This window comes from Eulemur rufifrons, unplaced genomic scaffold, assembly GCF_041146395.1.
Source record: "Eulemur rufifrons isolate Redbay unplaced genomic scaffold, OSU_ERuf_1 scaffold_107, whole genome shotgun sequence".
NCBI lineage: Eukaryota > Metazoa > Chordata > Mammalia > Primates > Lemuridae > Eulemur > Eulemur rufifrons.
The window spans coordinates 364,281-384,113 of record NW_027182889.1 but is presented as its reverse complement, the minus strand read 5'-3'; the positions used below and the strand labels follow the sequence as shown (position 1 = coordinate 384,113).

General features: G+C 61.6%; 1 protein-coding gene across 1 annotated transcript in view; it reads left to right on the top strand.

Moving 5' to 3' along the window:
- Positions 1-19,833, top strand: part of FANCA (FA complementation group A) — a 56,847-nt gene that overhangs the window by 31,302 nt on the left and 5,712 nt on the right. Inside the window, exons 22-33 of the mRNA XM_069464755.1 lie at positions 913-1,026; positions 3,038-3,174; positions 3,630-3,700; positions 3,951-4,047; positions 4,144-4,313; positions 6,576-6,672; positions 8,889-9,065; positions 10,250-10,323; positions 13,896-14,024; positions 15,948-16,032; positions 18,539-18,696; positions 19,212-19,317. Coding sequence (XP_069320856.1) covers positions 913-1,026; positions 3,038-3,174; positions 3,630-3,700; positions 3,951-4,047; positions 4,144-4,313; positions 6,576-6,672; positions 8,889-9,065; positions 10,250-10,323; positions 13,896-14,024; positions 15,948-16,032; positions 18,539-18,696; positions 19,212-19,317 — 1,415 coding nt within the window. The remainder of the gene's footprint in view (positions 1-912; positions 1,027-3,037; positions 3,175-3,629; positions 3,701-3,950; positions 4,048-4,143; positions 4,314-6,575; positions 6,673-8,888; positions 9,066-10,249; positions 10,324-13,895; positions 14,025-15,947; positions 16,033-18,538; positions 18,697-19,211; positions 19,318-19,833) is intronic.

Genomic DNA, 19,833 nt, shown 5'->3' with positions numbered 1-19,833 from the left:
GAAAAGTTCCAGCCACCGTGGAGACCCCGGAAACTTGGGTGGGCAGAGAGTGAAGGTCCCTGGGCTCCCACCTGGACCAGCACTGGAGCAGCTCATGGCTGCGCTGGGATGTCGAGGGGGAGGAGGAGGAGGAGGAGGAGGAGGAGGAGGAGAACGGGGGGGCGGGGGGGGGGAGGAGGAGGAGGGCGAGGGTCCACTCCTGAGAGCTGTGCTCCTCACCCCTGGGCCTTCCTAACTGCTTCCTTCTAGTTTTGGGGACTTGCAGTATGTTTTCTCATGATTTGTCTGAGAGAGCTTAGGAGCAGAACCCTAGAGCCTGTGGGTTCTGATTCCATTTTGGGTGAGACCCGCGTGGGCTGTGGTACGTTTTTATGCTTGTGTCTCTGCAGCCCAGAACTTGAACTTGTTTTGCTTTTATAACGTGGTGTATCTTCCTTGTTATGTTGAAAATGGTGTGTTGGAGGCTCAACCGACGGTCTTTGGCAAGTGCGCAGTCGGGGCTCGTCCTTCTGTGGTAAATCTGTCCAGCGTTGGTTGCGCACTGGTCACTGTCTCTCACGCTGATTCTCCGTCGTGTGTCACACACTGCTGTAAAAACAGGGTGACCGTGTGCTCAGCAGTGCAAGGAACAGGCGCTAAAGCCTGCCGTGTGGTTCCGCCCTGGTCTCAGCCGCCGGCTGAGCTGCTCGGTTGCGGTGATGCTGCACGCAGAACCGTCTGTCCCTCGGGCGTTACGGAAGTTTTAGTTTCTGAAATGACAGCATGAGTGGATGCCTCCCCTCGACTCTGCGCCCCGTCCGCGGGGGAATGAACAGTTCCGTATTCAGCTGGGTGCGGTTTCCCTTTTCGTAATGAAGAGTCCTGTTGAGTGTGTTGCCCGTGTGGCCTAACTGCTAAAATTGCCCCCCACAGATGCAGCCCCAGGAACGAGGGCAGAGCCCGGCGGTGCTGAGGAGGCCCTGGGCCGGCTCACGGCTGCGCTGGGCGAGCTCAGAGCCTGCATGAGGGACCCCGACCGCTATGACGGTGAGCGCAGGTGTCTGAGTGTGCGCACCTGTGGGTGGAGTGCGGGCCAGCCTGTGGGCGTTAACCTTGACCACGGTGTCTGTGACGTGCGCACCTGTGGGTGGAGTGCGGGCCAGCCTGTGGGCGTTAACCTTGACCGGGTGTCTGTGATGTGCGCACCTGTGGGTGGAGTGCGGGCCAGCCTGTGGGCGTTAACCTTGACCGGGTGTCTGTGACGTGCCCACCTGTGGGTGGAGTGCGGGCCAGCCTGTGGGCGTTAACCTTGACCACGGTGTCTGTGACGTGCGCACCTGTGGGTGGAGTGCGGGCCAGCCTGTGGGCGTTAACCTTGACCAGGTGTCTGTGACGTGCCCACCTGTGGGTGGAGTGCGGGCCAGCCTGTGGGCGTTAACCTTGACCGGGTGTCTGTGACGTGCACACCTGTGGGTGGAGTGCGGGCCAGCCTGTGGGCGTTAACCTTGACCGGGTGTCTGTGACGTGCACACCTGTGGGTGGAGTGCGGGCCAGCCTGTGGGCGTTAACCTTGATCTCGGGCTGACGCGTGTTGGAGGCGCTGCCTTCCTTCAGAGACGGCGGGCACGGGTCCCCCCCAAGCTGTCCCAAACCCCTGGCAGAAGATGGATGTTCTGCTGTTTGGCGTCTTGAGTAGGGCGGGAGATGGAGAAGAGAGAAAAGTTAGGAGGCCGTGTGGCTATCTTTCTCATCCTCTCTGCCTCAGTGGATGTGACGTCACACATTGGGTCTCACCCTGTGACCCTGCCGCCATGTGACCGTCCCGTGACACAGGAAGTGCGGGTGTGGCCTGCAGTCAGACGCCAGCTCAGAGCACTTGCCGCTGCGCAGTGGTGACGCGCAGCGAGTTTGATCACGATACACGCGGAATCTAAGATAAATCAGACATATTTTTACTGAGCAGCTACAATAGTTTTATGTTTACTGCAAATTGATTTCATTCAGACCCAGACTGAGAGTCTCATGGAGGAAACACAGGCACAGCTTCCTTAGCGTGGCCGCCCCGGCTGGGGGTGCGTCTCAGACACGAGCCCGGCTTCCGCCAAGCCACGAATGTCGCCAGCAGCCCGTTTTGAGGCGGTGCTTGCGCAGAATGTGGTGTTTGGGGATGTTGAGGACAAGTTTCAGTGCTTAGTCAAAAGACTGATAAATGTCAGAGCTGCCCTGTCTTTAAAAGGAACAGTGGTACCCACATTTGAGTGGTGTGGCCAGGCCTGCGTGTTGTGCCTGGGCCTGCGTGGTGTGGCCGGGCCTGCGTGGTGTGGCTGGACCTGCATGGCGTGGCTGGGCCTGTGTGTTGTGCCTGGGCCTGCGTGTTGTGCCTGGGCCTGCGTGGCGTGGCTGGGCCTGCGTGTTGTGCCTGGGCCTGTGTGGCGTGGCTGGGCCTGCGTGTTGTGCCTGGGCCTGCGTGGCGTGGCTGGGCCTGCGTGGCGTGGCCGGGCCTGCGTGGCGTGGCTGGGCCTGTGTGTTGTGCCTGGGCCTGCGTGGCGTGGCTGGGCCTGCGTGTTGTGCCTGGGCCTGCGTGGCGTGGCTGGGCCTGCGTGTTGTACCTGGGCCTGCGAGGTGTGGCCGGAGAGCTGGTGTCCTGGAGGCCGCGGCGGGCGTGGAGCCTCTGCGTGTGCTCAGACAGACCTACGGCTTTGGGACAGTCGGCCTGGGGCTTCGGACAGGAAGACAGCGGGGGCTCGTGCTGGTGAAGGGTGTGCTGCCTCCAGGGGGTGGGGAAGAGCAGCCGGGGGACGCCAGGCCCCGTTCTGCCGCCAGCACCTGCCCCGCGTCTCAGGGCTGCCGCCTCCCGGCATTGGCACGGCCCCCCTGCAACGTGGAGAAACACTGTCCCCGCCACTGCCCGACAGCAGCTGGGGTGGGGACAGAGTCGCACCTGGAGGGCGGCCGGGGCTCCACCACAGGTCCTGCCCCACGCGCCTGTCCCTCCACGTCCCCGCCCCACGCGCCTGTCCATCCATGTCCCCGTGTCCGGCTCGCGTGTCCTCTGCAGTCGTGTCTGCTCAGATGGCGGTGATCTGCGACAGACTGGGCGCAGCCTTGCGTCACGGAAAGGACGACAGCAGCTGCGAGACGTCAGAGGGCCGGCTCGGCGCCGTCTCTGCGGGACTCAAGCAGCAGGAACAGGAGGTGGGTGCGAGTGCCTTCCAGTGCGGCTTCTCGGGTCGTGCAGAAGCACCGACCGTGCCGTCTGCCTGGTGTGTGTGTGTTTTGCTCGGTAAACTGCGTGTTGAGATCAGGTGTCAGGGCCTGGGTGGCCCGTTGTGCCCCAGCCTGTGTGTGTGTGGAGAGCTCTCTTTACATCGTCGGTGAAGAATATGTGACAAAGGCCATTGCAGCCCCAAAGCTTAAAATGGTGTTTTTTGGCTCCTACAGACTTGCTGATGCTGCTCACTAGTGTCATGTTTTGTGACTGTCCTGGTCCTGGGATCTGGGGAGGGTCCTTGGTACCGACGTTGTTCTCTCTCCAAACGCAAGCCTGTCTGGGCTCTGTCTGCACCGCAGTGTCCGTGGTGGGAACGGACTCGGGGTTACTCCGCGTTGCTCTGCTCCGCGGGCTGCGTCTCAGGGTCGTGTCCCTGCAGGTGGCGGACCTCCTGCTGACGTCCTTCTGTCAGAGCCTGATGGCGGCCTCCAGCTTCGCGCCCCCCGACAGGTAAAGGCTCTGGGTCTCGCTGAGCAGCTTGACCTGCTCTGTTGCCTCTTCCTGCTGCGCTGAGACCCTGGGCCCGGCAGGAAGAGACGGCAGCACCGAGTCCCACAGGTGGGGACGCGGCTGGGCAGGGAAGCTGGTTGTCGTGGGAACGACCTGGCTTCTTGCTGGGGCCCCTGTGCCTGGGCTGTGCGCTGGGGCGCGTGCAGGGCCGAGGGTGGCCGGCGCTGACGGAGCGGGGCTGTCCCTGCAGGCAGGGCCCCTGGGCCACCCTGTTCGTGAGGACCGTGTGTGGGTGCTCCCTGCTGCCAGCGGTGCTCTCCCGGCTCTGCCAGCTGCTCCGCCTCCAGGTAGGCACCTGCCTCCGGCCTGTCGTCAGTGCCTCGGGCCGTGCGGCTGGGCGGCGCCCCCTGCCCGCTCTGCCACCGGCCTCGTTCTCCTTCCAGGGCCCGAGCCTGAGTGCCTCCCACGTGCTGGGCTTGGCCGCCCTGGCCGTGCACCTGGGGGAGGCCGGCTCTGCGCTCCCTCCTGCCCCTGCCGGGGGCCTCCCCTTCCCCGACCTGCTCGACAGCCTCCTGACCTGCGCGACCAGGGAGTCCTCGCTCTTCTGCCTGAAGTAAGCCACCGCCGCCCCGCCACGCCCCCCTCCTCTCGCAAGACAGGTAACGTGGGGTCGCTGGATAAAGTTGGAGAACACAGGCGTGCAGAAAACCACACCAGCCCAGGGAGTCACTTGCTAGCATGTGGTGTCCTCCTGGGTCTTCGTTTCACGTGTGCTGTGCATGTTTGTTTCTCTGTTTATAAAGACGGGTTGGACTAGTGCACTGAACTGCTGAAATTAACCTTACTAAAGGTAATAACAGATGGTAAACGTCTTTCCACGCCGTTGTTTTCCCCCTGCGACCCGGGAGCTGCTTCTGTCCTGGGGTCGTTGGGCCGTGGGTTGAACCGGTTCCCTGCGGTTGGTTTCCGGGTTCCCGGTGTTCAGCGGCCGCGCAGTGTGCCGTCTTCCTAGGCTGGACCGCCAGGAACCACGGCCAAAAAGTAAACGGACGGGTTTTGAGACGCTCGTCCTTACGGTGTGTGTCAGTACACGCCCCCTGTGTGTTAGTCCACACGTGTTCCCTGGGCACGGCTGCTCGAGTCCCGTTCCTGCCCCGCCCCTTTCTCCGCAGGGCAGCGGCAGCTCGCCGGGGCCTGAGCTGAGTGGGGGGGATGGGCTCGCTGCGGCCAGACAGAGGCCAGAGACTGGCGGGAGCTGGTAGCTAGCACTGGGCCGGCTCCTGGGCTCCTTGGGCAGAGCTAAGCCCAGGTTAGGCCGAGAGCCGCATCACGATGGCCCAGAGGCCCTGTGGGGGCCGAGTGGGCAGTTGGCACTAGGACAGGGTCTGGGCGGAGGCACCGACGGGAGCAGCTGTCTGAGAAAAGGTGCAGGGAGTGTGCACGGGGGTGCAGCTGTGGGCCGTGCTGTCTCCGCCCACCACACGTGGACCTGGCGCAGCCGGCGCTCGGCCCCTGCTGGCACTCGGCGGACGATGGCCCGTGAGCAGCAGCCCTGGGCACCTCGCCGGCCCCGGAGCCCAGAACACCCAGTGCTGGACGTCTGCCTCCTTGCCGCGGTGACACGGTCAGCCGCACGTCGAGGTTGGCAGCTGTGGAGGGACGTCACCAGCATCGGGGGACGGAAGGGAAGGGGCCTCTGGACGTGTGTGCCGTTAGAGCCACGAGCTGTGCTGTGTGTCTCTCACCGCCTGGTGTCGCAGCAGTGACGTGTTGGGAATGGTCGTGGGCACATCACCATGGCCTTGAGGACTGTCGCTCTGACGTTCCTGGTGACGAGTGGGGAGCGAGTGTTCACAGGGGCCGACTGTCCCACTGCCGCTTCCTCCCGTGTGGATTGTCTTGTTTTCCTGCCGGCACGTTGGGAGAGGGTGAGGGGCTGCCTGCGTGCGGACCTGTGGCACCCATCTGTGTCACCTGCCTCGGCTTCCCGGGGCCCCGGGGCCAGTGCTGTCCCCACTCGTCCTCTCCCAGGCTCTGCGGCCTGTCCCCTGGGTGATGCTGCGCCACATTCACGCCCTGCACAAACACGGGATCATCTCGGAAACACGGCACACGCTTTTCTGTCCGTGTCTCCTTGCGCAGGGGCCGTGCCGGAGCGAGCGCGTGTTCTCTGCAGTTCTGTCGCCTGCCTTGCACATGGCTGCACACGGCCCCCTCGGCGAGGGGTGTCTGTGCCGCCACGAGCCTCCTCCCCACCACTCGGGGCCTGGCCACACCCCACGTTCCTTCCGCTTCTGGGGGGTTCTCCACACGCGTGTGCACAGGAAGCAAACCTGTGTTGCACACGGCCCCCTGCTCGTGTGTTGCCTCGTGTCTGTCTGCGGCGTGGGCGGAGCCCGTGGAGGCCGTCCTGTCCTGTCCTGTCCCAGCCCGTGGAGGCCGTCCTGTCCTGTCCTGTCCCAGCCCGTGGAGGCTGTCCCGTCCTGTCCTGTCCTGTCCTGTCCGAGCCCGTGGAGGCTGTCCCGTCCTGTCCTGTCCTGTCCGAGCCCGTGGAGGCCGTCCTGTCCTGTCCTGTCCTGTCCTGTCCGAGCCCGTGGAGGCCGTCCTGTCCTGTCCTGTCCTGTCCTAGCCCGTGGAGGCTGTCCCGTCCTGTCCTGTCCTGTCCGAGCCCGTGGAGGCTGTCCCGTCCTGTCCTGTCCTGTCCTGTCCTGTCCGAGCCCGTGGAGGCTGCGGGAAGGTTCTGCAAACCCGGTACTGACGCCTGGACCACGTGGTTTAGGATGCACTAAACTCCATTCTGTGAAAGTCACACTTACTTTTCCTTCATGTTTTGTTCTATGTGGATCACGTTTGTATATTGTTTTTCTATTTTCAGATTTTGTACAGCGGCCATTTCCTATTCTTTGTGCAAATTTTCTTCCCAGTCACGTGATACTTTGCACAGTTGTTTACCTCCGGGCCTCATAAAAAAGGTAGGTCTGCTAGGTTCCTGTTCCAGTTCTTCTCTACGGCCAGCGGGCAGAGGTGTTCGCTACCTCAGCATTCACCTGGGTGTGTGGTTTCACCACATCTGGTGCTGTCTCCTCCGCGTGGGCGGCCTCCCACACCGACGGCCAAAGGCCGCCCTTTCTTCCTGCTCCAGTTTAAATTGGGGCTGCAAGGTGATAAGCATCCCCCCGTTTTTAAAAGAAATAGATGCTGATATTTATAGAATAGGTAATTTCTTTTGCTTTTTTTCACTCTGTCGCTTGGGCTAGAGTGCAGTGGTGTCATCATAGCTCACAGCAGCCTCAAACTCCTGAGCTCAAGTGATCCTCCTGCCTCAGCCTCCCAAGTAGCTGGGACTACAGGCATGCGCCACCATGCCCGGCTGATTTTTTCTTTTTAAGACAGGGTCTCACTCTTTTGCCCAGGCTAGAGTGCAGTGGCATCATCATAGTTTACTACAACCTCAAACTCCTGGGCTCAAGTGATCTTCCTGCCTCAGCCTCCTGAGTAGCTGGGACTACATGTGCCCTCCACCATGCTCGGCTTGTATTTTTTATTTTTTATAGAGATGAGGTCTCACTCTTGCTCAGGCTGGTCTTGAACTCCTGACCTTAAGTGGCCCTTCCTCTTTAGCCTCCCAGAGTGGTGGGATTACAGGCATGAGCCACCGCACCTGGCCTAATTTTTTCTTATCTTTTGTAGAGACAGGGTCTTGTTATGTTGCCCAGGCTGGTCTTGAACTCCTGGTGATAAGCATCCCCCCTTTTTAAAAGAAATAGATACTGATATTTATAGAATAGGTAATTTCTTTTGCTTTTTTTCAGACAGAGTCTCACTCTGTCACTTGGGCTAGAATACAGTGGTGTCATCATAGGTCACTGCAGCCTCAAACTCCTGGGCTCAAGTGATCCTCTTGCCTCAGCCTCCCAAGTAGCTGGGACTACAGGTGCACACCATGATGCCCGACTCATTTTTCTATTTTTAGTAGAGATGGGGTCTTGCTCTTGCTCAGGCTGGTCTCGAACTCCTGAGCTCAAGCTATCCTCCCGCCTCAGCCTGCCGGAGTGCTGGGATGACAGGCATGAGCCACCGCACCCAACCTAGATAGGTAAATTAAAAGATAAGTATTTGTAAAAAGTATGTTTCCATTTAAAGAAGAATTCTAACTCCTTTCATCTAGTGAGTGCAGGATGAGTATTAGAAACCCTAAATGTCAAAAGTGAAGGTATAGGCCGGGCGCGGTGGCTCACGCCTGTAATCCTAGCACTCTGGGAGGCCGAGGCGGGTGGATCGCTCAAGGTCAGGAGTTCGAGACCAGCCTGAGCAAGAGCGAGACCCCGTCTCTACTAAAAATAGAAAGACATTATATGGACAACTAAAAATCTATATAGAAAAAATTAGCCGGGCATAGTGGCGCATGCCTGTAGTCCCAGCTACTCGGGAGGCTGAGGCAGTAGGATGGCTTAAGCCGAGGAGTCTGAGGTTGCTGTGAGCTAAGCTGACGCCACGGCACTCACTCTAGCCTGGGCAACAAAGTGAGACTCTGTCTCAACAAAAAAAAAAAAAAAAAAAAAGTGAAGGTACGGTTACAATGCAAACCAGTGATACCCTTTTGTAGAGTTTTGTACATCCCTTGTGTATAAAATAGTGGTTTTCAATTGCAGATTTCACACCAGAATCAACAGAGAAGCTTGTCAAAGTACAGATTCCGGCCCTGTCCAGATAAATTGAGTCAGCACCGGGTGCAGCCCCGGGCATCCAGGGTGCGCCTGCACTTCCCAGCCAGTTACTTTGAGGAACTTAGTAAAGAAAGTGTGGAGTGAGGTTGGGAGAGACCCGGCACCCTCCGCCCTGGCTTCACCTCGCCGGCCAGGGGCCGTGGTCCCTTGAGCACCCGCGACTCAGTGTGTTTGCTCGGGAAGAAAGTCTAGTCTCCCTGATGAGCAGACACGCAAATTAGCATGATGTAATTGATAAAGCGTGTCACTGGCCCTGTTGTCACGCTTTGTAGTGGAAACACCCAGGACAGGTGGTTCTGCTCCCGCAGGCCTGCAGCGGCCCCCGCCCTGGGGCAGCTGTGACCTGCAGTCCTGCCTCCAGACCTGCGACCCGGGCGAGGGCCCGATGCCTGCGGATGGGCAGGTCCAGCCTCGCGCGGTGATACTGCACAGGGTAAGGCATCGCTGTGCCTCTGTTTCAGTTCCAGTTCCTCGTGCTCAGACTGTTCTCAGAGACCCGGGAACCTCCCTGCCCGGAGGACACAGCTGGCCCTCCCTGCAGTCCCCTGTGCCCTGCGCCTGCAGACTGGCAGAGAGCCACGCTCTTGCTGTGGAGACAGAGCAGCTTCCAGGAGCTGCTGAAGGACACAGACTTGCACGTAGGTCCCGCCCGCCCGCGCTGGGTCCCCGTGAGCCCCGTGCCCCGAGGCGAGGTCTCCATCGGGTTCCCAACACAGAAGGACCCTGCCACGCTTTGCCCAGTTTCTCCCAAGAGTAACTTCTAAACACAGACCCGCCCGGCTCCACGAGGTCGACTCGGCTTCTCTGCGCCGCCTGCCGGGGCTGCTCCCACCAACACGCCCGTGGAACCAGCGGCTTCCTAGGACGTTTGGTGGTTTGGTCTCTAGAAAAAAATCTCAAAATTGTTTTATTACATTTTTCCATCGTATTGCCGCCAGCGGTATCACTCGTACAGGGGTGGGGCTGTGCAGCCCAGGGAGGGTGAGCGCGGCGGGCAGCCTGGGGGCCGTCCTGCCCTGCCCGTGTGCACGGACGTGTGGCCCCCGCAGGGCGTGTGGCCCCCGCAGGGCGTGTGGCCCTCAGCAAATGGAGAGCACGGCACACGTGTTTCTGCTTTCCATAGTGTGAGGTTCTGAGGTCAGTCCATGTTGACTGTGGAACTGTTCTGAGAATTTTCAAACAAGAAACATGCAGTCATGAATATTCAAGGCATGTTTCTGGCCTCGGGATCTGTTTGATTCTTCTCCTTCCTGGGCTGCTGAGCTGACCCGACGGGAACAGCTTGCAGCTGCCGCAGGTTAACTGCCGAAACCGGGCGATGGCGCTCACGCTGGAGAATTCAATTTTTCTCCTTTTTTTTTTTTTTTAGTTTTTTCTTCCATGTGGAACGGGTAAGGCACTGACGCTGTCACGGGCTTTGAGGGAGGCACGTCTCGTCCAGGCGTGTGGAACCTTCTCGCACACCGAGGGGGTGCAGAGTGAGGGTGTGGTCTCAGCATCGGGTCAGCAGGACCCTCTCGGGCCGCTGTGAGATGCCTTTCATAAAAATGGCCTTTTTAGGCTTGCAAAAAAGTGTCACAGTGCTACCGTCTCTGTGCTAGAGTGGGTTCATGCCAGGGAAATGGTATAAAAACAGAAATTATTCGTAAGAATGTAAGTTATTCTTGACGCAGTCAGGTGAGTGTCCGTGCTGGGAGACTCCTGCAGCTGCAGTTTTGCTATAACATGGTAACAGGGACCGGGACCTGGTGAGGTGAAATGACACCGTGCTCCGTAACCCTGCCGTGGTTTGTGCACACGCGTGAGTCCCTCCTTCTCTCAGTTGACTTACAGAGACTGGTTGCGGCTGGAACTGGAGGTGCGGCCTGAAGCCGACACGCTTTCGGACACGGCGAGGTCGGTGTGGAAAGGAGCTGCCTTTAAACTGTGTTGTCTCAAACCTACGTTGGTCACCATTTCCTCATCCTAACGTCTGGTTCAGCTGTGTAACTTTCGACACGATTTCGGTTGTTCATTCTTTTATTCAAGAAACATTTGTTGAGCTTCTACCAGGTACCAGGCACTTCTAGAATAGTCCAGAAGCTGGGGGAACAGAGGGAAAGGGACAAGCCTGCCCATATGGCACCTTTGTGCAGGTGAGGGCTTGGACTGCACCCGGCCCTGACTGGGCTTGTCGAGGAGCCGTGTGCCGGCGTGTGGTCCCGGCCACCAGCGGGGTGGCACGTGGACGTGGACGGGAGGCCAGGGGGAGTGCCCGGACCTCAGGCAGGGCTGTGTGAGGGCGAGAGGCCAGGGGGAGCGCCCGGACCTCAGGCAGGGCTGTGTGAGGGCGAGAGGCCAGGGGGAGCGCCCGGACCTCAGGCAGGGCTGTGTGAGGGCGAGAGGCCAGGGGGGAGCGCCCGGACCTCAGGCAGGGCTGTGTGAGGGCGAGAGGCCAGGGGGAGCGCCCGGACCTCAGGCAGGGCTGTGTGAGGGCGAGAGGCCAGGGGGAGCGCCCGGACCTCAGGCAGGGCTGTGTGAGGGCGAGAGGCCAGGGGGAGCGCCCGGACCTCAGGCAGGGCTGTGTGAGGGCGAGAGGCCAGGGGGAGCGCCCGGACCTCAGGCAGGGCTGTGTGAGGGCGAGAGGCCAGGGGGAGCGCCCGGACCTCAGGCAGGGCTGTGTGAGGGCGAGAGGCCAGGGGGAGCACCCGGACCTCAGGCAGGGCTGTGTGAGGGCGAGAGGCCAGGGGGGAGCACCCGGACCTCAGGCAGGGCTGTGTGAGGGCGAGAGGTCAAGGGGGAGCGCCCGGACCTCAGGCAGGGCTGTGTGAGGGCGAGAGGCCAGGGGGAGCGCCCGGACCTCAGGCAGGGCTGTGTGAGGGCGAGAGGCCAGGGGGGAGCGCCCGGACCTCAGGCAGGGCTGTGTGAGGGCGAGAGGCCAGGGGGAGCGCCCGGACCTCAGGCAGGGCTGTGTGAGGGCGAGAGGCCAGGGGGGAGCGCCCGGACCTCAGGCAGGGCTGTGTGAGGGCGAGAGGCCAGGGGGGAGCGCCCGGACCTCAGGCAGGGCTGTGTGAGGGCGAGAGGCCAGGGGGAGCACCCGGACCTCAGGCAGGGCTGTGTGAGGGCGAGAGGCCAGGGGGGAGCACCCGGACCTCAGGCAGGGCTGTGTGAGGGCGAGAGGTCAAGGGGGAGCGCCCGGACCTCAGGCAGGGCTGTGTGAGGGCGAGAGGCCAGGGGGAGCGCCCGGACCTCAGGCAGGGCTGTGTGAGGGCGAGAGGCCAGGGGGGAGCGCCCGGACCTCAGGCAGGGCTGTGTGAGGGCGAGAGGCCAGGGGGGAGCGCCCGGACCTCAGGCAGGGCTGTGTGAGGGCGAGAGGCCAGGGGGAGCACCCGGACCTCAGGCAGGGCTGTGTGAGGGCGAGAGGCCAGGGGGGAGCGCCCGGACCTCAGGCAGGGCTGTGTGAGGGCGAGAGGCCAGGGGGGAGCGCCCGGACCTCAGGCAGGGCTGTGTGAGGGCGAGAGGCCAGGGGGGAGCGCCCGGACCTCAGGCAGGGCTGTGTGAGGGCGAGAGGCCAGGGGGAGCGCCCGGACCTCAGGCAGGGCTGTGTGAGGGCGAGAGGCCAGGGGGGAGCGCCCGGACCTCAGGCAGGGCTGTGTGAGGGCGAGAGGCCAGGGGGAGCACCCGGACCTCAGGCAGGGCTGTGTGAGGGCGAGAGGCCAGGGGGGAGCACCCGGACCTCAGGCAGGGCTGTGTGAGGGCGAGAGGTCAAGGGGGAGCGCCCGGACCTCAGGCAGGGCTGTGTGAGGGCGAGAGGCCAGGGGGAGCGCCCGGACCTCAGGCAGGGCTGTGTGAGGGCGAGAGGCCAGGGGGGAGCGCCCGGACCTCAGGCAGGGCTGTGTGAGGGCGAGAGGCCAGGGGGGAGCGCCCGGACCTCAGGCAGGGCTGTGTGAGGGCGAGAGGCCAGGGGGGAGCGCCCGGACCTCAGGCAGGGCTGTGTGAGGGCGAGAGGCCAGGGGGAGCGCCCGGACCTCAGGCAGGGCTGTGTGAGGGCGAGAGGCCAGGGGGGAGCAGAAGGGGTGGGGTGCGGGCTCTGGGGAGGGCGAGGGCTTTGCAGTGGGAGCACCAAGAACCAGTACTGGAAGGACTGGGCCCCGAGGGTCTTGGGCTGAAGATTGCGACACCAGAGGCCAGACGTTCTGCTCTGGGCTCGTGAGTGGGCAGCTGAGAGGCCTTTGGGTCCAGGGCGGGGGTCAGGGAGGGAAACGTCCCCACAGATGTGGAGAGAGCTTGTCACAGCTGGCCTCGGGCCACCGTCAGCCCCGGTCCCCACCCCCCGCGCCCCTCGTGGGCAGAGAGCTCCAGGCGTGTGTGCGGCCAGCTTCCCGCGCTGGTGAGCGTGTGCGGTTCACAGGGAACACACAAGTGCTGGGAAGTGGAGACGCTGGGGCAACAGCAAGAACAACAAAAGGGTGTTTGTTTACGCTCAGGCTGTGCCACCTCCACGCGGGCAGTGTCCTGTCTTTGGGCGGTGTCTCGTCTGTCTCTCATGGAGTCCAGGGACGCTAGGGGAGAGGGGAGCGGGAGTGATGCTGAAACTGTGTCCAGGGTGTTCCTGGGGTTTCCTTTTTTCCTTACACAAGTGATACTCCAGTGGATTCCGTACCAATTCTGGACGGCGTGGATAGAGCACTTGCTCCGTGGCCCGACTGTGGTTGTGTGGAGAGATTTCCCTTGGGTTTGGCTCTTTCTACACAAGTGGGTCCCGGTGCCGATGGGTCTGTGCCGTTCGCAGTCAGTGTGGCCCTGGGGCCTCCCCGCTCAGCGGCTCCCACTCACCTGCCCCCCTCGTGGTGGCCCCGGGGGTGCAGACACCCTGGGTGACGTGTTGGCCTGTGTTTGTGCAGTGGCCCCTGTCCGCAAGCCCGTCAGCTGTGGGCCAGCAGTGCCCCGGTGGAGTGGCACCTGCAGGGGTTTTTTGTTTTTGTTTTTGTTTTTTTTTTGAGACAGAGTCTCGCTCTGTTGCCCAGACTAGAGTGCCGTGGGTCAGCCTAGCTCACAGCAACCTCCAACTCCTGGGCTCAAGCGATCCTCCTGCCTCAGCCTCCCGAGTAGCTGGGACTACAGGCACGCCACAACACCTGGCTAATTTTTCCTATTTTTTTGTAGAGATGGGGTCTTGCTCTTGCTCAGGCTGGTCTCGAACTCCTGACCTCAACTGATCCTCCTGCCTCGGCCTCCCAGAGTGCTGGGATTACAGGCATGCGCCACCGCGCCCGGCCCTGCATGGGTGTCCATCGGTGCTGGAGGCGGTTGCTGAGGTGGCCCTGAGCGAACCAGGCACCGTGTCCTGCGGAGAAAGTGGCCGCGCCCTGCCATGTGCCCGGCAGGCATGAGCGCTGTGTGCTCCTCAGTGCGGGGCTCCCTCCAGCTCACAGAGACCCTGGCTGGGAAGCGTGTCAGAACTGCTCACGCAGGGTTCCGTGTTGCAGGCAGGACTTCCACCAGTGGGCGATCCGTGAGCGCTACCTCCCTGCGCCTGCCGCCGCGGGGGGCTGCGACGGGGACCTGGAGGTGGCCTGCGCGGTCCTTGTCGACGTGCTGATGGACTTCTGCCAGAGGTGAGCGCCGCAAGCACGGGAATTGCTTGCCTCTCTCAGTCTAACTGTTCCTGGGGAAGCACATTTGAGCGCATCGTTACAGCCAGTCTGAGTCTGTTCGAAGCGCGAGTCTGTCCGCGTCCCGGTCGGTGGCTGGTTTATGCACATGGATTTGCCACGAGCAGCAGCCGTGTCTTTCTGACTTGTCAGCCGACACTCGGGCTGGCAGAGGTGAAGAACGGAACACGGTCTGGCAGGGGTGGGAGCCCACGTGGACCCTCGGGGTCCTCAGGGCAGCAGCCCGCGAGGGGCCGCGTGTGGGCCGGGCTGGCTGGGAGCCGCTCTCTGCCTCGTCTGGGTCGTCTGCCGCCGTCTCCACCCCCAGGGCTCCGTTGGTGACCGCAGGTGCCACTTCCTGGACTCAGAGTGACTGTCTGGCTGGTTACAGGTCGAGCATCCCAGGTCTGAAATGCTCCAGATACTGAAGCTTTTTGAGCACTGACGTGACACTCCAGTGCTCATTAGAGCATTTTGGGTTTTTGGATCAGGGATGCTAAACTGTTAAGTATAATGCAGATATTCCAAAATCAAAAAAAGGGGGGGGAATCCAAAACTGCTGACCCCGCGCATTTCAGATTGGGGGTGCTTGGCCTGCTTTGAGGCTGAGGGTTCCATGTTCCGCAGGCTCGGGATAACGGCATGTTCCCTGAGCTGTTGAAGATGAGTTCTGCTGTCACCCTCCAGGACACTCTGTCCCAGCAAGTCCTGCTGAAGGCGCAGTCCAGGAAGGAGGCTTCGTGTCCTCCACAAGGGCCCAGGGACGCGGGTGTCCGCGGTCGGTTCTCATCAGCTCACCGTGCGAGGTCTCTTTCCTGCGTACAGGCTCCGTCTCGGCACAGCCGGCAGTGTGGGAAGTTCTTCCCGCTGGTGCGCGGTGGCTGGGAACAGAATCGCAGCCAGTGCCTCTGTCCCCTGGGGCCGTGGGCGCAGCTCCGTAGGGACGGGCAAGTGTGTGCAGCCTCCTCCCTCTGCACGGCCCGGCCCCTGGCACCCCCGACTCTGCTTTCTGTCTGTGGATTTGCCTGCTTGGGACCGTTCATGTCAGTGGAATCATACAACACGTGTGTGCCTTTGCTCGCTGAGCAACACGTCTGGGCTTCATCCGTGTTGTACCACGGATCAGAACGTCATTCCTTTTTTTTTTTTTTTGAGACAGAGTCTCACTCTGTTGCCCAGGCTAGAGTGAGTGCCGTGGCGTCAGCCTAGCTCACAGCAACCTCGAACTCCTGAGCTCAAGGGATCCTCCTGCCTCAGCCTCCTGAGTAGCTGGGACTACAGGCATGCACCACCAGGCCCAGCTAATTTTTTCTATATATATTTTTAGCTGTCCATATAATTTCTTTCTATTTTTAGTAGAGATGGGGTCTCGCTCTTGCTCAGGCTGGCTCTTTAGGGTTTTGATCCGTTCTGAGTTATTCTGTGTGTGGTGAGGTCCAGCTTCATTCTTTTGCACGTGGCTGTGCAGTGTTCTCAGCACCGCTGGTCGGGAGGACTGTCCCTTCCCACTGAGGGGTGTGGCACCGGGTCAAAGGTCAGGTGACTGTTCACGTGGTTACGTCTGCACCCTCAGTTCTTTCCCGTTGGCCCGTCTGCCCTAGGCCCGTGGTGCAGCATTTGATTACGGTAGCTTTGTAGCAGGTTTTGAAAACGCGAACGATGAGTCTTCCAGCTTGGTTCTTTTTCAATACTATGTTGGCCATTCAGGGTCCTTTGCAATTCCATCTGAATTTTAGGATCGGCTTGTCAATTTTGACAAAGACACTCCTGATCCTGGTAAGGAGTGCCTTTAATCTGTAGATCAATCTGGGTAATATTGCCATTTTAATAACACTAAGCCAGCACCGCAGGCCATGCTGAGGAGGCTTCACTGTGTTTCCGTTTCAGTTCGAGGAGCTGTGACCACTCAGAGGATTCTGACTGGGTCCCCGGAGGCCGCACCGGGAATGCGGACATTCTCTCCAGGTTGCAGGTGAGAGGGACACGCCAGACTGGGGTGCGCTGCAGTGAAGCCGCCTTCTGGTGAGACGTTCACTGTAGGCCGGGCACCGCGGCTCCCGCCCGTGACCCCAGCACGCTGGGAGGCCGGGGCCGGAGGACCACTTGCGCTCAGGAGTTCGAGACCAGCCTGAGCAAGAGCGAGACCCCGTGTCTACTAAAAACAGAAAAATTGGCCGGGCACGGTGGCTCACGCCTGTCATCCTAGCACTCTGGGAGGCCGAGGCGGGTGGATCACTCAAGGTCAGGAGTTCAAGACCAGCCTGAGCAAGAGTGAGACTCCATCTCTACAAAAAATAGAAAACGTACCTGGGCGTGGTGGGTGTGCACCTGTAGTGCCAGCTACTCGGGAGGCTGAGGCAGGAGGATCCCTCGAGCCCGGGAGTCTGCGGTCACAGTGAGCTGTGTTGACACCACTGCACTCCAGCCAAGGCAACAGAGTGAGACGACCCTGTCTCTTAAAAAAAAAAAAAAAATCTGTGATGCTAGAAACATCTCCAAGCTTTGGGACATTTAAAATTTGAAAAAAGTGGACGTTAAGAAAGCACCAACGGTGGTGGTGAGATTGTCCTGTTCTCCGCTCCAGACTGCAGGCAGGCGCCAGGCCCTGCGCAGGTGACGTGGTGGCGAGGCCAGCGTGGGGTTCGCAGGTGGGGGCTGGGCTCTCCTCCTGCGAGGACACCTGGGCGCCCACACGGGCCATCGGGGTCTCGCCGTGGTGGAGGTGCTGGGACGGCACAGCAGGGAGGCCACCGTCCACACCCCTCCTGCCCGGATCTGCGGGTGTCGGGCCCCCTGGGAGCACAGTGCGCCCACGGCCCTGCGGGCCCCGCTTCACTGGCACCATCGCACGTGTGGGCCTCGTGCCTCCTGCTGGTTTTCCTGGTGCCTCTTTTAAAGCACCTGATTTAGAAAATGTGGGAAACGAAAGAGAGGCCCTGGAGGGTGTTTTTGCGTGCTGGGAAACTTACATCCCACACGGAGACCCGAGACCCTGACCCTCTCTCGACCCACGTCTGGTGTCGAAGGGAGCGTGTGCCAGGGGGGCAGACGCGGGGGTCGGCACAGTGCCCGGCGTGGGCGTGCTCACACGCCGTCTCTGCACCCGCATTTGTACACGGACGGCACACGCACACGTTCAGGACGCAGACCTGCACTGGTGCCTGCTGCGTCCGTGCCGTCCTGGGCCCGGTCCCTGCCCACCACCTCGCTCAGCCGCGCCTTCTCCGAGACACGCCTGGCCCACCTGCCCTCCCTCGCAGCGAGGCTGCCTGGATTACTCCTCGGGCTGCGGCTGCCCGGCTGTGGGACCCCGTGCTCACGGCTGCACCCTCCACCAGGGGTGCCGGGGTGAGGCCACCCACAAAGCGTCCCCCAGTCAGCTCAGACGTCAGCCGTCACGTGGCAGGGTAAGAGTTGCAGTGGCCCAGGCTGGAGCGAATAGCACACGCAGCCTCCACCGAGCTCCCTGGAAGCTTCCGGAAGTGGCAGCCTGCTGGCAAGGCAGAGATGGTCTCTGCTGGTGGATGTGTTGCCGGAGTGCTCAGAGCCCCAGGTGGACGAGGAGGGCAGAGAGGCAGGTCCTGTGGCTGCGGTGCTGCCCGTGATGTGGTTCCCGGTCGACTCTGAAAGTCCGAACCGTCCTTGGGAAAGAGGAATTTGTCATCGTCGAAGGTACCTCAGAGAGGAGGGCACAAAGTGTGAATGAGGGTTCCAACGCGGAACTCACAACTTGTTTGGTCAGACTGAGCGTCCTTTGGCGTTTAAGACGTCACAGTCCTTTTTCTCATAAATGTCAGTGTCATAAAAAGCAAAGACTCTGGGAATGTTCCAGAGTAACGGAGGCTGGTGAGCCGTGGCAGTAGAAGCCCCTGTCCCTGCACCCTCTGGGGTCCCCGTTGTCTGGCAGCTGACAGGACAGACACAGCTGTGGCCGCATGTGATGGTGGAGTCCCTCGCGGCGGAGGGAGCCGGAACCAGCTGAGGAAACGCAGGCTGGCGTGTTTGGGGTCAAGGCCTTTGTGTTCATAGTTCACCGGCACACTGTCCGGGAGACTCGCACGCACACCCGGCGACTGGGCGAGCGAGCGTGATCGCTGGGCGAGATGTCGGGTGGCCGCACCTGGATGAAGGGTACATGGGTGTCCTTGCCCCGTCCCTTCACGTCAGCAATTTGAAAATGGTTTCCGGGTGAAAAAGCTGCTCCCACTTGCTCCTGCTCCTCCTGCCCCGGCCCTGCGGAGACCTCGCTCCCGGCTCCTCCCCCCGGGTCCCTGGCGCCTCTTCCCCCCACCCCCAGGTCCCTGCTCCTCTCCCCCAGGTCCTCGGCACCTCTCTTCCCCGGGTCCCTGCTCCTCTCCCCCAGGTCCCCAGCTCCTCTCCCCGGGTCCCCAGCGTGGCCAGCAGCGAGCCCCGAGGCCGAGAGAGACAGCTGCACCCTGCAGACGGGGGTGTGAGTGTCGCGGCCCCCCCTTTTCCAGGAGATGGCCGTGGAGCTGGAGCTGGAGCGGGGCGGCCGCCCCCCGTCGCGGGCTCACTTCCTCTTCCGGGTTTTCCGCACGAGGCTCCAGGCTCTGCCCAGCGGGTGGGACGTGGCCGCCGGGCTCCAGAGACAGCAGGAGCTGCTCATGTGCAAACGGTAACCCCAGCCCAGCAGCCCCGTAGCGACCGTCCCAGCCTTTGTCTCCACATGCAGTTCTCCCCGTCAGTTACTCATTTCTGTGTCCCCACCCCGAGCCCGTGACGGTTCCATCTCCCTGGTGCGTCCCAGGGAGTGAGTTCTGGAGGTTGGACAGGGGCTTTGGGTGAAAACCTTCCCCTCCGACGGAGGAGCCCCTGTCGGGGGAGGTGGCGTGGGGACCTCACGTCCGGGTGAGGAGAATGGCGTGTTCCAAGATGTCCCCGGCAGCCGTGTTTACTGCAGGGTGCGGCACGGCGGCGGTGCGTGCTGCTTGCTTTACGCAGCTGTTCAGACGCGGTGTTTTTGGTAACGCGCTCCTGAGGCCTGCCGTGGCCGGCACGGTGCCCGAACGTAGCTCAGGGCAGCCCTGCGGCGGGACAGGGACGCAGCCCCGGGCGCCGGGTTTGCGGGTCTGAGCCCCTGGGCGGGAGGGAAGCGTGTGCTGGGCCGTCACCGTCCGCCTTCTTCCCAAGGCTGCTCCTCCGCCTGCCGCCCTCCGTCCTCCTGGGCAGCTTCCAGGCCGAGCCGCCCGCCGCCCCCAGCTGCGAGGACTTCTTCCACCTGGTCAACGCCGAGCTGGTAGGTGCCCGCGGGGGGCCCAGCGCAGACGCCGGCTGGCCGTCCTTTCTCCGCGAGGTTCCCCTCGAGGTTTAACGAGCTGGCCCCGGGGGATTTGGAGATGGTTCTGGATGCCACACACCTCCCTTATTTTTTCCCAGTTTTGACTGTTTCCTGCGTACAGAAGCCGAGTGGTGATTTGGTAACTGCCGCTGCCAGGCAGCCCTGTTGCCTTTCGGTTTAGACACCAACAGAAGCCAAAGGTGGCACTTAGAGACATGCCAGTGTCGGGGCCAGACTAGCCCGAGGGCGGCTTCTCCTAGGGGCCTTTTCTTGCTGTGTTTGGAGACAGGGTCTCGCCCTGTGGCCCCATAAGCTCCCTGCAGCCTTGAGCTCCTGGGCTCGAGCCGTCCTCCCGCCTCGGCCTCCCACGGTGCTGGGACCACAGGCAGGCGCCACCGTGCCTGGCCTCTTTATGACTGTCTTCAGATTCTTACCAACGGTGGTTTTCTGGAAGCTCTCAGACTGGCACGCGAT